We start from the raw sequence: 16,824 nt of genomic DNA on the forward strand, positions 1-16,824 counted from the left end.
CTAATTCAACTATTCGCTTGAAAATATTAAATCAAAAGCAAACCCGACGGTGGTGGATGAACTCTTGGGGAATATTGTACGAAGAACACGGGACACCAGAGAGTTTAGGAGTACCTCAGCACCAGATAGTGTGCGGCGAGGTTGCATGGAATTCTCGACATGTCGTTGGCGGGGCGATTGACGTGTGCTTTGACAGGGTGTCGCGGATCCAACTGCACAGTTAGTTTGCGGGGGGTCAAGGGGGGAGTCGCCCCCTTACGGGGTGCGGGGCAGCACCCCCACACTTGAACGACATGCGCGGCGACCAGTGGCTGTGAGGGCGTCCAAGGGCACGGTGGGTGCGCGCTGGTGGCCGGGGACTCTGCGGGCACAAGTGGATGGACTTGCAATGGTGGGTGCGGGCGGCCTGCGTGGGCGGTCTGTGCGGGCGGCCGGCGTGGGCAGCCTGGTAGGGTGGCCGGTATGGTCAGCTTGTGTGGGTGGCCGGCGCAGGTGGCCTGCGCGAGCAGGGCTTGCGCGGGCAGCCGACATGGGCAGCTCGCTAGGGTGGATGGCTCGAGCGGCCTGTGTGGGCGGCCTGCGCGGGCAGGGCTTGCGTGGGCGGCCGGCATGGGCAGCCCGCTTGGGTGGCTGGCGCGGGTGGCCTGTGTGGGCGGCCTGCGCGGGTAGGGCCTACGCGGGCTTGCTAGGCGGACGATCGACGGCAGTGGCGGTGACAACAGCAGCGATCCGAGAGGGAGAGAGAGCTAGGACAAATCCTCCAAGAAGAAAGAAACTTTAATTCTTGAAATAAATTCGCCAAAAGTCTCTTACAACATTGGCCTACATATAGGCCTTGGAGGAAAGAGAAAATACGTGAAATGAAATAAAATTCAACTAGACGACGTGATATCGTGTCACATCAGAGGACAGTTCTGGATCTAGCGTTGACGACATGTCATGATGCGTGATGGGGCATGTGTCGGTGGAGACGCGACTGATGCTAGTGCGTTGATTTGGTCGTTGTTAGGTATGTTTTGCAGTTGATGTTGGCGACGAGTCATGATGCGCGTCGTCTCTGGAGACGGTGGCGGCATGTCCGCAGATGGTGTATTGACGTCGTTGCCACCATAACCGCTCTCTAGAAGCTTATTTGGGTTGTTTTGCAGGCAATCAATGCAAAAAGTAGAGTTCTTGGCTGCACTGGGCAGAACTGAGCTACAGTATGTCATACCATGCAGCCAGCAAGATGTCGCCCTTCAAGGCAGTGTATGGGCGCGAACCACCGATGCTTCTACGTCACTACAGTCCTGCAACACCGCTGAACGACTTAGACCGTCTTCTGCAAGAGCGGGATCAAATTCTGACTCTACTTTGCCAACATTTAGAATGAGCACAAGCCATTATGAAGCGCACGACTGACAGTCATCGTCGTGAGGTGGAGTTCAACGTAGAGGAATTGGTATTTCTCCGACTTAAGCCCTACGCATGAGATCACTTGCCTGAGTTCCAAATGAGAAACTTGCCCCCAAGTACTTCGGGCCGTATCGAATCACCTAGCGCATTGGAGCAGTGGCATATCATCTCGACTTGCTGCCCGAGGCTTATATCCATCTCGTGTTTCATCTATCGCAGCTCAAGCAAGCGGTGGGAAAGACGGATCGCGTACAAGCGCTACTGCGAAGCCTAACTGCGGAACAAGAATGGCAAGTTACACCGTCGCATATTACAACATTTAGTCCTTCCGCTCAAGGACTCCAAGTCCCCACGCATTGGGCAGGCCTTTCGGACTTTGAAGCAACTTGAGAAGTGACAGACCACCTCTGCCAACAGTTCGCGGCTTTTCAGCTTGAGGACAAGTTGGTTGCTTTGAGAGGGAGTCCTGATGCGATCCGACATCGCATCTACGAACGTCGGCCAGGCCCACGTTAGGGGCCCATTTGCGGAGACTATTTCGACCAACCGGCAGAGAGAGATAGGGGACTTTTGACGTTGGTAAGTGCATCCATCTCTCAAAGGCCCTCACTGATCTCCTCGTTTGCAGACGACCACTCCTGCACGAGGCGACTACCAGACCGAGCCAGGCGTTGTCCAACCTGTCTGCTCAGGGCATGCCAATCCCACCATCATTCTCCCTCTCTCGTCTATCTCCCTATCTTCTTCTATCTTTTGCCATTTCGGCCTTCCCGCCTTGCGGACATTTATGGTGTTTGGACTCAATCAAGCTAGTGAAGTTACCAGTTCATCTTCGAGTTACAGGAACGTAACACTATAATGGATGATGAATGCCAATCCCTATCCAGGCCTAATGACCGATTGAATTGCTCGATCACATCAATTTCTCGATCGGATCCTTTTGGATCGGATCAGACTGCAGCTCCTAGTGAGATCAAAGCGGAAAGCGATGTTAGGTTCCTCAGTGAGCTTATTGACTCTGCCAATCCCATTTTTCCAAGGTCCTTGTTAATACAAGATGACAGTTGCCGGCTTCACCGGTTCTGTGACACGGCTCTTATTAATGCCTCATAATTGGACAAACAGATCATGATTATGGACTTAAACTCTCGGAAGCACCGTGGAAGTGCTGGAGGCGATGCCCGTCTCAGCCTGTAGCAAAAGAGTAGGGTCAGTTATTTATGGAGAGAACGAGATTGAAGATTTATACGGCCTATGTATAGGGAAAAATATTAGCTATTTATTAACAAGAGGAACTTACCTCGAGATATTTACTGAGCAGGGTGGAAGTGCTGTAGTTGAACCCCTTGATCGGTTCTTCAGCCGTGCGGGACGAATGGAGCTGCTTTCGCACTTGAGTGGCTAATGACTGCTATGGAACAAGTTTACACAATGTAAATGACTAATTATGCGTAATTTTTAAAAATTGGTGTGAAATTACGACCTTTCCCAGCTCGACCCCCCACTGATCAAAGGAGTTGATTCCCCACACAAAACCTTCAACTGCAACCCGGTGCTCATACATAGCCAAAAGCTGCAGTCATGAGTATAGACAATGCACGAATTACTAATTTGCTTCCAAGAGTTTTTAAAGTTTATTTAATAAGCTGATGGAAATTACTGCAGAAAAATCAATCCCTTTTTCAGAGATAGTAGTATGAAACCAAAAACTTTGCTCACTTGTCCGATATTATACGCAGTCAGATGAGGTAGCAGAATGCTCAGTGAAGGCCGGTTACCAGAGAAGGTCTGCAATTCATGCGACCACCCCGAGACTTATATTTAATTACAGATAAGACAAATCGTTAAGGATAGGACATATTAGATTAAGGTAAATCTACCTTGTGCGGGATAAGATGATTCGGAACATTCTCACTCACCAACTGCTCTGGCGTCTGAAGATTATCATTGATTTTCAATTAGAGAGTCAGAGTGCGCGTTAATAGAAAAAAATATTAAAAATATATTCTACCTTCCCGAAGGCAAGCGCATCTGGCTGAGCAAAAAAATTAGACATGAGCTCATCATGGTTGTTGACAGGTTCACCTAGAAAATAAATGCCAGATCGCTGATGAGTACTTCAAAGAAATCTATTAAGTTAAGATAAATCCTTCATTAAAGCTTTTGATTTTTATTGTTTTTTCCTCAAAAACCAAAAGTTTGACGCGTGTACTTGTACCTTTAAGAAAAACAGGCTGCTGACTCATCACGATTCCTATAAAATCGCACGGAATCACTCTCCCCTGAACGTTTTGCACAGAAATATCAGTAAAATGTTGGTAGTTATTGAAATACGACCTAAAAAACATCACAGAAAATATATTGAGCCCTCAAAGAAAACAGATACATTATAAGCACACGGGAAAAACTAGATGAGGGAGCACAAATTCGAATCACACTTTAGGAACAACAAAAGACTCGAAATTTTCTCAATATAATCTAAGAAATAAAAATTTTAAAAAGTATCACCTGGTGAATAAGCTGGTAAAAGCTATGTTGGCCGTTCGTTCCGGGCTCCCCAAAATCAATCTCCCCAGTTTCATATGGAAGAGGAATTCCGTCGATCGAAACCCCCTTTCCATTGCTTTCCATGCTTACCTATGATGTGATATATATACGATGTTATTTTGAGAAAGACATGTATACACAATGTTAGAGTGCAGAATAAAAGGAGTAGAACACGTAGAAGAGAAGAACCTGCTGAATATGTGGTGCAAACTTCTCCAAGGCTTGGCAGTACGGAAGTATGGCCTAAAAATGACAACAAAAAATATTATATGAAAGATAATGCACTCACATTCTATGAGAAAAGCAATAATTAACACATGCGCATTAAAAAGGTAACATTAAACTGTGAATATTTACTCACTCGAGCAGGGTATCCGAGAAATGTCACGTTCCAAACACTTAACAACCCTAAAAGAACCTGCAATGAGACAAAATTAGGAGACAATAATATTTAATAAAAAAATCCATTACAGTTGACAATTTCTCACAGGAATATTCTTCTCAAATGGAGTTGAATGAAAATGATTGTCGATGCTTCTGGCACCACTCAGAAACCTTCACAAAACATCAAGACATTATCGTTTAGAGATTAACTGAAATCATGAGGCGGAAAATGCGAAAAAAAGTATCACGACTGGCGAGCATATTTTCAACTGTCGCAGTGGTGCATGCTATTATAGACAAACTGTTTGAGAAATGAGAAAAATAAAACGTAAGACAATATCAGATGTCACAATGCCAACTGAGAAAAAACATAGGCCCGCTCTGACGTGACTGAATGCCTGAATTTCTTCCGAGTCATTATTTTCTGAATATCAAAAGGATATCTGAGCGCAAGGACGAAATACTCAATCATGACAGTGAGACGCGGGGAATGAATCTAGAACTGCCAACGACTTACTTTTCGACAATTGAGAAACCATACTGCAAAGACAACGGAAGTACACCAACAGCACTGCAAACTGCAATAGTATGCCCAAAATATTTAATTGGAAATGAGTGTGTCAGAAGCAGGTCTTAAAGCGACCAGTGGCAGTAAATTACCACTATAACGACCGCCAACCCAATCCCAGAAGGCAAATGCATTATTGGGGTCGATTCCAAACTTCTCTACAAGCTGCACCAGCACAAGAGACAGCATAGTTGGATATTCCGCTAGTTTCAAAATACAGAAGTTTAACAAGGTGATTGCATAAATATTAAAACTAAGGTATTAAATGGCGTAGTTAGAGACATGAATAACTTCTCATTTGAAGGCTAGTAAAAAATGCCAACTCATTTCATCGCAGCACATAAAAAAACAGGAATCTAATGGTTAGAAGAAACACACTAACAATATATCTCCGTTACAAACATCCGTCAATCTAGGTCATAACACTCAAATGCATGTATGATTTCAATTATGTAAGATACATGAAAGAATTTCGTGAACAGGGAGTAAGAAAGGTGATACAGTCATACATGTTGGATATCAAAGAACATAGAAACATTAGGGTCAACGTCGGCCAATTCAAACACAAACGGCGCTCAACCTGACCTGACTAAATCAGGCGAAGGAAAAAACAGCCATCAAGTGCAGAAACATGTGATGACAAAACTGGTCATTTCAGAATATGTTTTCTTCGACAACAAAACTGGTGAAAAGAGAAGGATTACAAGGTCTGGAGGATTAAGAAAAAAACATAAAATGCCTATTGGCGAGACAAATGTTTTCTTTAAGTGCAATCCCAAGAAAAATACCTCAATGTTCGTGCTCACTGCAACCATATGCTTTGCAACCGCCTGGGCACTGAGAAAATAAGCCAAGTTAGCCAAATCAAATATCAAAATGTGGCCCCATGCATGTATAGAAAGGTTGAAAAATATTCTCACCCGAGAGCTGAAGAAATCCACTCCCTCAGTGTCCGAGCGTTCAACATAGTCTCAGCCGTCGTAAAAGTTTTTGAGACAACCACAACTGCAGGGAGGAAAGAAACAATTAAAACACTACATAACAAGCAGTTCGTGTTCAGATCAAATAAATAGTATGAAGTCAATTATGGCCGATCTTCACCCAACGTAGTTTCAGGATTGAGCCCAGCAATGCTTCGAGCAACATCTACAGGGTCGACATTTGCAAGACTGAAGCAGAGAAACGTGAAATGAAGCTAAATAACTCTAGAAAATTATCAACAAGAAATAGAAGGCACTAACACAGAAAGAAAAAAAATGGAGAGCAAAGCGGTAAAACCAAATGGAAAATTGTCTTCCCGAAAACACACGGGACAGCACACGTTCCTTGAAGGAATTTGAAGGAATCTCAAAAAGAATGTCAGATCTACCTTAGTGCAGCAAATATTTAAATGAGATTAGAAAACGAAAAGGATAATGCAAAAAACAGCCTGAAGCATATTTTTATCAGTAAAGTTAATCAATCAATCAGCGAGATGCAAGCTTTATATCCCATAATTCATGAGCGTTAAAAAAATCAAACTTACAATCTCAATTCTCGTCCTTTTGCGGAATGAGAAGCCTCTCCATCTGTGAAATTTTAACCAAAAAAGCAGGAATAGTTATGTAGAAAACAGTCGAGTAAAAATGGAGTCTCCACATCAATCTTATTGCCCATGTAAAAACCTGTCTGAAGAGCTGTGTGAACAAACAAGGGGCCCAAGAAGCTTCCACCAATTCCGACAGATACCACATCTGTCAAAGCCTTCCCTGTGGCGCCAACCTGCCATCGTAAAAAATGGAAATCATATATAATCTTTTGGATTCATGATTAAACGAAAAATTGTTTTTTTTAAACTATATTAAACGACAAATTGTAGAATTCCGAGAATTGCTTACCCAAGAGCCGTTTCGGACACTTTCAGAGAATGATTTGATTTTATCCAAAACACTCCAAACATCTGGAACCACATTACATCCATCACTATATATAACAGCATCTCTGGCTGCTCGAAGTGCCGCATGGAGGACAGATCTATTTTCTGTCTGGTTTATCTGAAAAGAGAGAAAATTAATTCCTAAGTTTGAATATCTCTTTCATGTTCCTGCGACCTACATCGAAACGTATGTGATCCGCCGAAGAAGTAACTCTGATGTATAGATAGTAGTAGAAAACGACCATAATAAAAATTATATACAGCACTGACAACTGAGAGAATATATCGAAAAAACACATGAAATTTAATTTTCTTCAGTGCAACGGGCTCTATTTTTTCATGAAATGACTCTAATTGTTAGTGAGACATATCCTATATGGGCTAATGGGCCCTGTTCTATAAGCCCATTAGCCCTCTTATCTGTTTCTCTCTCCATAGGGTATATATACCCCTTGTACATCTCCTTATTCTCTTAAGTCATTACTCTATTCTCCTCTCAATCTCTCGTTCTCTCCAAGGACCCTCTAGGGTTCACATGGTATCAGAGCATTCGATGAGAAATGGACGGCGGATTTTGCGTTCTTGCTGGGAGATTTCTGATGGGATGCCGCTCAGAGGATGATGATTTTTTCCCCTCGATCTCGACACCGAATTAGGGAGACAAGGAGATTGATCTCGGCATCTAGGTCGGCCCACATCGGAGCTTCGATTTCGTCCAAGAACGCCCAGTGATCGGGGATCTTGGACGCGCGACGATCTTTGATCCCCGTCATCTCCTTACATCTCCATAGAGAATTCTTCCGCCTTCCCCGATCGTCTTGATTCCTCAGAGGGCTTGACATCACCCTCCTGGTGCACGGCCTTAGTCGTGCTCGCCATCCCGACCGCCACGTGCAGCCCTAGCTGCGCACAGCAGTCAAGGTCGCAGGCCGCAACCTTCAGGCCGCAACCTTCAGGCCGCAACCCGCAGGCCGCAACCCGCAGGCTGCCGTCTGTGGAAGCCCAAGCCGTCTGTGGAAGCCCGAGCCGTCAGTTTCTCAGGTGAAGCCGAGGCCATGGTTGATGACAAGACTGCCGCCACGGCGGAGGAATTCTCCGACAACGATTTTCTGGAAAAACCACTGTCACATAAAGTGGTTCACCCCCTGCCGCATCCATCCGATGCGGGTCGTCTTTCTGGCCCCAATGTTCTCAAATGGAGTCGCTTCGTGGAGTCTACGCTGCGGGCTCGACAGTTGTACAAGCACTGCACGGCTCCAGCACTTCCGGCCTCCCACCCTCATTATGCCGCATGGGATGCGGAGGAACATTTCATATTGAATTGGCTTCGTCTTCACACTCTCACGCCGGAGTTTGCAGACACGTTCCCTTATCAGGCCACGGTCAAGGGTTTTTGGGACCAAGCCAACTTATTCTGCGGCAAAGATGGGGACAATTGGCGTCTCCTTGATCTCGTTGACCAGGCCTACTCCCTCTGCCAGGGGTCACTGTCAATTATGGAGTATGCCCTGGCCCACAAACGTATATGGGATGAGGTGGATCACTATCTTCCTCCGGATGATACCACCTGTCTTATGTATCAGCATACGATGCGTCTCCGCTTGCTGGGCTTTATCCGTGGACTGAATCGTGAGTACGAGCATATTCGACGTGCTGCCATGTACCGCAAGGAAGGCCTGCCCACTATTACTGACTTAGTGAAGGAACTTCAAGAAGAGGAGAGTCACATCCTGAAGTTTGGCCGTCCAGCTTCTGAGGATTCAAGGGACTCGACGGCCCTCCTCTCTCGCCCCTCCTCCACTCCTACACCGGCCCCGGGTGGTAGTGCCCCTGTGTGCTCATACTGCAACCGCATTGGCCATACTGAGTCCCACTGTCGGAAGAAATTATGGGCTGAACAGAAGAAGAAGAAGAAGAAAGATGCGACCATGGTTACTCAGTCTACCCCGTCCACGTCCGGCACTTCGTCTTCCGTCACCGTTGAGCAGTTTGACCGTGTGCAGGCCCAGCTTGCTAGTCTCACGTCCCAGCTAGCTGCCCTTCAGCCATCTGCCCCTACGCAGTCGTCCTCCTTCTTTGGTGCGTGCTCTCCCTCCCCCACTACGGAGTGGTATTGTGGCCATACCGCCTTTACTGCTCCCCTTGTTTCGGACACGACTTGGGTGATTGATTCGCGGGCCACGGAACATATGACCCCCTTCAACCACCAGTTTGTCTCGTATGATCGGCATGTTGGGGGTCGTACAGTACTCACCGCGGGAGGTGGCCGACTCCCAGTGGCGGGCATTGGGGCAGTTTACATTGATGGCCTCGGCGTGGTTCAGGGGGTTCTTCATGTTCCGTCTTTAAGAGCGATTTTGATGTCACCCCAGCGTCTTGTCGATTCAGTGTTTTGCTCTTTTCACCTGACACCTGACGGAATGTCTCTGTCTGACAAGGTGGGGAGGACTACACCGATTAGACGAGAGCACGGGCTACTGCTGTTGGACGACGGGGGGACCTCGCAGTGCTTCCGGGTACAGCTTAGTCTTCGGCCGGCCGATGAGCAACGGAGGGGTCGACTTCATCTGACGCATCAGCGCCTCGGACATCCGTCTTTCACGTCTTTGCGGCGCTTATTTCCGACTTTGTTTGTGGGATTGGACCCGAAGACTATCGTGTGTGAGGCTTGTCAATTGGCTAAACACCGTCGTTCGTCTTTTCCCCCATCTTAGTCTCATACCTCGACGCCGCTGTTTCGCATTCATAGTGATGTCTGGGGACCAGCCCCCCGACCGAGCCTGCAGGGACATCGTTACTTCCTGATTTTCGTTGACGAGGCCACCCGGCTCACGTGGACGTATCTACTTCGGGCCATGTCCGATGTATCGGAGACTGTTCGCCATTATTGCGCCATGATCCAGACACAGTTTGGCCGTGGTATTCAGCGCTTCCGGTCGGACAATGCACGAGATTTCGTCAACGCCGATCTTGCTGCGTTCTTTGCCGACAGAGGGATCCTCCATGAGTCCTCGTGCGTGGCTACACCGGAGCAGAACAGCATGGCCGAAAGACGGATCGGCTACGTGACATCGACAGCTCGGACGCTTCTGGGGAACTATGAGGTCCCGTGGACGTATTGGGGTGAGGCGATTTTGACGAGTACACATCTCGTCAATCGTCTCCCATCCCAATCACTGGGCTTCACTAGTCCTCTTGATCGTTTCAGTGCGGCTTTCCCGGAGGTCTCCTTGAAGACCGGTCTTCTTCCTCGCATCTTTGGTTGCACCGCGTACGTCCACGACACCTCACCGTCCTTGACGAAGCTGGATGCTAGAGCTCTACGGTGTGTGTTCGTGGGGTACTCGACTCTCCAAAAAGGGTACCGCTGTTATCATCCTCCTTCGAGGCGGTTCTTTGTCTCGGCGAATGTCACCTTCGCTGAGTACGAGCCCTATTTTGGAGACTCCTCTTCCTCATCCCGCCTTCCGTTGGATGAGGCTCCTTCGGTTGATCCTTTGTCATCTTCTCCTGATCCGCCTTCCTTTGATCCTTCCGTTCCCCCCGTGCCATCTCCCGAGGTGCGTACGGAGCCGACCATTCCTAATTTCGACGTCGTTCCGTCTTTGCCTCCCCTTGAGGCCACCTCATCGTCGACTCCCAATGAGGATTCTTCTCCCGTTTTTCCTCTAGTGGAGAACTCACTTCCTCATACTCATGCTTCCGCTCCCTCTTCTTCCGGTGGGCCTCCTTCCTCTGATGGTGACGATGACCACCTTGGCAGGCCCATCGCCCTTCGCAAAGGGGTTCGCAAGTGCACCCGCACTTCCCTTTATCCGATGTCTCATTATGTCTCTCTTGCACGGCTGAGTAACCCCTACCGGCTGTTTCTTTCTCGCATCGACTCGGATCCTATCCCTCGCCGCATCACCGATGCTATCGCTTCTCCTCATTGGAAAGCGGCGATGGACGAGGAGATGCAGTCCTTGCTCAAGAACCACCCATGGGATGTCGTCCCCCTCCCTCCGGGCAAGAAGGCGGTGGGTTGCAAGTGGGTCCACGCCAAGAAGCACCACGCAGACGGGACCCTCGAGCGCCGCAAATCTCGACTTGTGGCCTGGGGGTTCACCCAAGCTTACGGCATCGACTACTTCGAGACATTCTCTCCGGTGGCGAAGATGGAGACTATCCGTCTTCTCTTGGCATTGGCGGCTCATTTCCACTGGGTGATTCGGCAATTTGATGTGAAGAACGCCTTTCTGCACGGCGATCTGACCGAGGAGGTATACATGCAGCAGCCTCCGGGATATCCTCTTGGCCCGCCGGGCACCGTCTGTCGATTGCGTAAGTCCATTTATGGGCTGAAGCAGTCGCCACGGATGTGGTTCGGCCGCTTTGCCTCAGTCATGAAGGCCGAAGGATACACCCAGAGCAATGGGGATGCCACCTTGTTTTTCCGACATTCTCCTGGTGGCGTCTCCATCCTTGCTGTTTATGTTGATGATATGCTGTTGACGGGGTCCGATACAGTCGAAGCTACTCGTCTTGCTGCTGCTTTGGCCAAGGAGTTCGAGATCAAGGCCCTGGGAGAACTCTGGTATTTCCTTGGCCTTGAAGTTGCTTACTCTTCGAGGGGTATCTTCGTCTCCCAGCAGAAGTATTGCACGGATCTGTTGACTTTGACTGGTATGACAGAGTGCACGCCAGCTAGCACTCCCCTCGACCCTAACGTCAAATTGGGGAAGGGGGAGGACTCGCATCCAGTGGATCACTATGAGTACCAGCAGATTGTGGGGAAATTGATCTACTTGACGCACACTCGGCCCGACATCAGCTTTGCCGTCAACCTCCTGAGCCAGTTCATGCATGATCCGCACGTCATTCATCGTCAGGCGGTCACTCGGGTACTCGCGTATCTGAAGGGCTGCCCAGGGAAGGGTGTGCTCTTCCCGCGAAGCTCGAACCGGACGGTGAAAGTATATACTGATGCAGATTTTTGGTGGGTCTCTTATCGATTATCGCTCCACCACAGGGTATTGCACATTCATCTTCGGCAGCTTGGTTAGTTGGAAGAGCAGCAAGCAGGACAAAGTATCCCGCTCTAGTGCCGAAGCCGAGTACCGAGCGCTTGCTGATGGGGCCTCCGAGGCTCAGTGGATCTATGGGATACTTCAAGACCTACGGGTTGAGTATTCCGGCCCGATTCACTTCTTCTGTGACAACAAGTCAGCAATTGCACTGGCCAAGAATCCTGGCCAGCAGGGAAAGTTCAAGCACATGGAACGTGACCGCTACTTCTTCAAGGAGCGGGTTGACGAGGGCATTTTCGACATTGATTTTGTTGCCTCTTCGGACCAAGCCGCTGATGTGCTTACCAAGGGCCTGTCCAGGCCTCTCTTGCAACGTGCAGTGTCCAAGCTCAGTATGAACGATATCCATGCTTCGCTTGCGGGGGGCTGTTAGTGAGACATATCCTATATGGGCTAATGGGCCCTGTTCTATAAGCCCATTAGCCCTCTTATCTGTTTCTCTCTCCATAGGGTATATATACCCCTTGTACATCTCCTTATTCTCTTAAGTCATTACTCTATTCTCCTCTCAATCTCTCGTTCTCTCCAAGGACCCTCTAGGGTTCACACTAATTATTCCAAAAGTTGTAGATATAAATGTTGAACGAAATTTGACGACGATACTCTGTCAACAGGAATTTCACGGGTGATGACGACAATATCTCCTTACGTAAGTCGTAGAAGAATCCCAATAAGACAGAAGGCGACCTTAACTTAGGTTATTTGTAGTTCTCGAGTGAGTATATTGAAGGGTACCTTTGATTATGATAGAAACATCCGAAAAAAGTCAAACACGGATCCTAGACGAATCTACGCAAGAGGCAGAACGATTTCCCCTAATTAAGAATCGGATGATTACCTTTTCTCCGCTGAACATTTTATCGATCTTCTCTTTGAGCCGAGCAGCCTGTATTCGCAATAATTTATCAAAATTGTGCATTTTCAGAATCAATTGATGCGCTCAACGGAAAATGGATACCAACCTCGGCCAACTTGAAGAGCCCTTCGATAGTCTCCTTCAGGATCTGCTGCCGAGAGAAATCCAAAACTATTCCATCGTGATCTCTGCATCGAAAATGAAAAATCAGACGCCGTCGGGAAATCCCCATTTATCCACACCGCAGTCCCTACATGATCATCGACTTGCATCTCTCCTCGTCCGCCAGCAGCTCACGCAAATGTGTCTTCTTAACATCATCAACGTGCGCCTGCATTCCACCAAAAAAAAATTTGACATCAAACACCGCCATCAACATCGACAGAAGCCACGGACTAACATCACGAAATCCGATACCTTCAGATTCTTCCATGGCTCCGTGTCGCAAATAAGAGGTCCAGAAGCCATCGATCGCTGCACAAAAGCAATACAAACAGAAAAATCGCAACATCGCATCCAAAACAGAAAAGAAAACAATGAAAAATAATTCAATGTAGCATCACCTACGAGCGAATCTGATGAATGAATGCAATCGCCGAGAGCGAAGAGCCGGCGACTGAAACGAAGTCTGCGGACGACGCTGGAAGAAAATAAATTTTGTCGGGCTATTATCTCGATTTATCGCATTCGCTTTGGGGCTGAGGCGGAGAAGAAAAGATCCCCGTGGAATTTCTCTGTCTGACTGCTGCCGTGGCTACGTCTGACGCTGCCAGGTGGTTTGTTTTAACTCTTCTGGTTTTATTTATTGTGTATAACCGGAAGGTCTGACCATGCGAGAATAGTTATTTAAAATCATTAAGTGTTAGTTTAATTTGGAAGTCTTGGAGTTTCATCATTGGGTTTTCTGACGAGGGAAATACAACATTTTAATACTTCAAATAAGGATTTTTTTAGTTTTTTTTAGTTCAGTGTTTTCTGAGTCCACGCTACGTGGACGACTGGGACGGGTATGAACGGCTGTCCATTAAGAGGACACCCCCATTTCATTTTTGTCCTCTCTCTCTCTCTCTCTCTCTCTCTCTCTCTCTCTCTCTCTCTCTCTCTCTCTCTCTCTCTCTCTCTCTCTCTCTCTCTCTCTCTCTCTCTCTCTCTCTCTCTCTCTCTCTCTCTCTCTCTCTCTCTCTCTCTCTCTCTCTCTCTCTCTCTCTCTCTCTCTCTCTCTCTCTCTCTCTCTCTCTCTCTCTCTCTCTCTCTCTCTCTCTCCCTCTCTCTCTCTCTCCCCCTCTCCCTCTCTCTCCCCCTCTCCCTCTCTCTCCCCCTTACTAGAACCGGAAGTGAATTATTAGTTACTCATTTAATATTTTTGTAAAATTCTAAAAATATCAAATTCAACTCGCCAAAGAGGTTTCTAGTGAGCTCAGCGTAACCTCTGTATATTTGACCATTCGTGGTCACCCTCTTGGCGTAGAGGATATTCAACACAACCGCGAACATAAATTTGATATACTTTGACTTTTAAATTGACTAGTCAACCTGACCAGACTGGGACTGGTCCGGACTGGACTAGGAACGAATAAGAACATACCGGAACTGGACCGAAGTTTAGGTCTTTGCTAAAAACCCGGCCCAAGACCGTCAAACCCATCTCTCTTATAAGCTCCTTGATAGGAGCCTCAACCTATTTCGGGGTAGTCTTGTCATTTTAGCCTGTAGGGGCATTTCAGTCATTTCGCAATCTGTATTTCCTTTAAATAGGGATACCCTCCATTTAGGAGGGCAGCCAAGAAGATAGAAGAAAGAAGTTCTTGTCTCCCCTCTCCTCGTCTTGGTCTGGTTTCCCCTCTCCCTCTACGATCCCCACTCTCGAGATCGTCTCTACCTCACTACGTCTTCAAGCGGCTTGTCCTCGGCCGATCCCTGCCCCCTCTGCTTGGCCTTCCCCCGACCATTCCCGTTCTCCTCTTTACCCCGGAACTTCTACCTCGCCTCGCTCGTCTACCCTCCTTCCGATTGCAACGGCTCATCCTCGCCCAATCCTTGCCCCCTCTGATCGGCCTCTTCTCTTATCCTTCCCTCTCTCTACCCCCGGGAATTTCTACCTTATCTCATCCTCTACCGTCCCTCCGATACGAGCCCAGATCCGGGATCGTATCACTCTCACCCTCTCCCTCTCTCTCTCCCTCCCTCTCTCTATCCCTCTCCCTCTCCCTCTCTCCCGCTATCTCTCCCCCCCTCTCTCTCCCTCTCTCCCTCTCCCCAACCTCTTCCTCTCTCTCTCTCTCACTCTCTCCCCCCTTCTCTCCGTCTCCCTCCCTCTTCCTCTCTATCTATCCCTCTCCCCAACCTCTTCCTCTCTCTCTCTCTCACTCTCTCTCCCCCCTTCTCTCCCTCTCCCTCCCTCTTCCTCTCTATCTATCCCTCTTCCTCTCTCTCTCTCCATCTTCCTCCTGTATTCCTCTCTCTCTCTCTCCCTCCCTCTCTCTCTTCATCTTCCTCCCGTATTCCTCTCTCTCTCTCCCGCTCTCTCGCCCTCTTTCTTCCTCCCACCCTATTTTCCTTCTCCCTTCGTCCATGTATCAAAATATTTTACTGTTGGTTTCTATTGTGGTGATTGATGTGAAACTTTATTGGTTTGTGTAGCAAATAACATAATAGAATTGTAATTGACCTTAAACCCCAATGATTAAATTACCATGACACATATCAGATCCATTATCTTGTTTTTCGTGAAGTGAGATATGTTGAGTTTTGCATGTGTCTAGCATCTAGATGTGTCCACGTCGTCATTGCTATGTCAAATATAATCTTTCGTCTCGATGCCCTCCTATTATTGATCCCCCAATCGCATTGAGAATGGATGGGAGCTAACGTGAGAAGGGAGAAGACGGATGGGCACCTCGAGAATTCTCATATTTATATTTAACATAATTTTTTTCATAAAATATCGTAATCTTGAAGTATATTGTTGACATCCAAAAGACCATTTGCATATGGCATTCTCGGTCATATATCAATCTAGGTAACAAATTTTGTGGCCCACTAATCACAATACAATAATCCTACTAATTATAAATATTGACAAGTGGATTGATTAATTAATAAATGAACGATTGATTTATCCATGTGGGAGATTGATGAAAATATATGTGGCCAATGAGCCAATTACACATTACATATCTCATTGCATTTTCATTAATAGAATGTTCATTAGATTTTAACGAATGAATACACACAAATACCTAAATGGTATTATACAAAATTGTCAATCATGTTGATTCATGTCACGCTCGTGTGAGTGGTCCTTTGACATAAGACGCCAAAGGTATCTCGGGGAAGGACATTTGTGCTTAAGTAATTAATGTGCCATTGTGATTATATTCCCCGAATTCCAATTTGTGAATCAATTAAGTTTTGCCTCGTCGTTTTCTAATGACCCATTAGTGGAGGGGGCATGGGTCAAATCAAATAGCACTAATAAAAATTCAAAATGTTCATGAAGTATCTTGAAGGTTGTATACCGAATATCATATTTGCACATTGTAAGTTGTTAGGGGACATATTTCAAATCTAATTTAGCATATGTCATAAACTTGTGGAGCTCATTGAATAACTTATCAAAGGTTGAGATATAGTGTCTATTTGGAATATCGGTACAATCAACGGGCTAATAATCGATACATGTTCTCCACCCCTCGACTTTATTTTTTTCTTGCAGTGTAGGGCTATAATAGGTGCTAATAGAATGACAACCAATCTACAGAAGTGAGAACAATGGTTGGGTCAGGGATATATAGGCTTTGTGTTTGGTCAGTGACGTATTTTGTGGTTCAATGGTATTCTTGGTGGCAAATTAATAGACAATTAAAAAAACCATCGGAGATTGTCAGTGTAAAATCACCGATGAAAGGAAGTAGGATGAGATGGAATAATTTTTTTTGAAGGATCACATGCATTTAATATCTCACGATTTCTCAGGGTTGGGATTACAGTGGATGAAAAATAACACTAGATCTTTCTTTATCTCATAAACATCCTATTATAATATATTTAATCTGAGTAAATCACACTTGCTGGGAAGCCATTTCATAGT

The 16,824-nt window shown here is 46.7% G+C and overlaps 1 protein-coding gene across 2 annotated transcripts; it reads right to left on the bottom strand.

Annotated features, from left to right (window-relative positions):
* Nucleotides 1-2,399: 2,399 nt before the first annotated feature.
* LOC144702297 (Sugar isomerase (SIS) family protein) lies at nt 2,400-13,452 on the bottom strand. Of its 2 annotated transcripts, none has more exons than XM_078574299.1 (24): nt 13,302-13,452; nt 13,152-13,208; nt 12,989-13,065; nt 12,841-12,922; nt 12,717-12,764; nt 6,772-6,927; nt 6,559-6,655; nt 6,420-6,462; nt 5,996-6,063; nt 5,815-5,899; nt 5,683-5,731; nt 4,987-5,059; nt 4,844-4,904; nt 4,431-4,497; nt 4,304-4,360; nt 4,132-4,185; nt 3,904-4,032; nt 3,614-3,677; nt 3,407-3,480; nt 3,276-3,329; nt 3,115-3,183; nt 2,879-2,968; nt 2,696-2,803; nt 2,400-2,586 (listed from the first exon to the last, which is right to left on the bottom strand). In XM_078574299.1, the coding sequence occupies exons 2-24, from the start codon at nt 13,200-13,202 to the stop codon at nt 2,536-2,538; spliced, it is 1,707 nt and encodes a 568-aa protein (XP_078430425.1). In that variant the 5' UTR covers nt 13,203-13,208; nt 13,302-13,452; the 3' UTR covers nt 2,400-2,535. The 2 variants fall into 2 exon arrangements, with proteins under 2 accessions (XP_078430425.1, XP_078430426.1); XM_078574300.1 differs by having other exon boundaries at nt 13,298-13,444.
* Between the last annotated feature and the right edge of the window lie 3,372 nt (nt 13,453-16,824).

The sequence above is a fragment of the Wolffia australiana genome, chromosome 4 (genome assembly GCF_029677425.1).
Source record: "Wolffia australiana isolate 7733 chromosome 4, ASM2967742v1".
Classification (NCBI taxonomy): Eukaryota; Viridiplantae; Streptophyta; class Magnoliopsida; order Alismatales; family Araceae; genus Wolffia; species Wolffia australiana.

Bases quoted from the DNA above. Each gene is read 5' to 3' on its own strand.
- LOC144702297 (XM_078574299.1), bottom strand. From the start codon at position 13,202: ATGGCTTCTGGACCTCTTATTTGCGACACGGAGCCATGGAAGAATCTG. The intron at 4,033-4,131 runs GTTCTTCTCTTC...ATCACATCATAG, and splicing joins TTGCACCACATATTCAGCAG to GTAAGCATGGAAAGCAATGG. The intron at 2,804-2,878 runs GTCGTAATTTCA...GTTCCATAGCAG, and splicing joins GGGGGGTCGAGCTGGGAAAG to TCATTAGCCACTCAAGTGCG.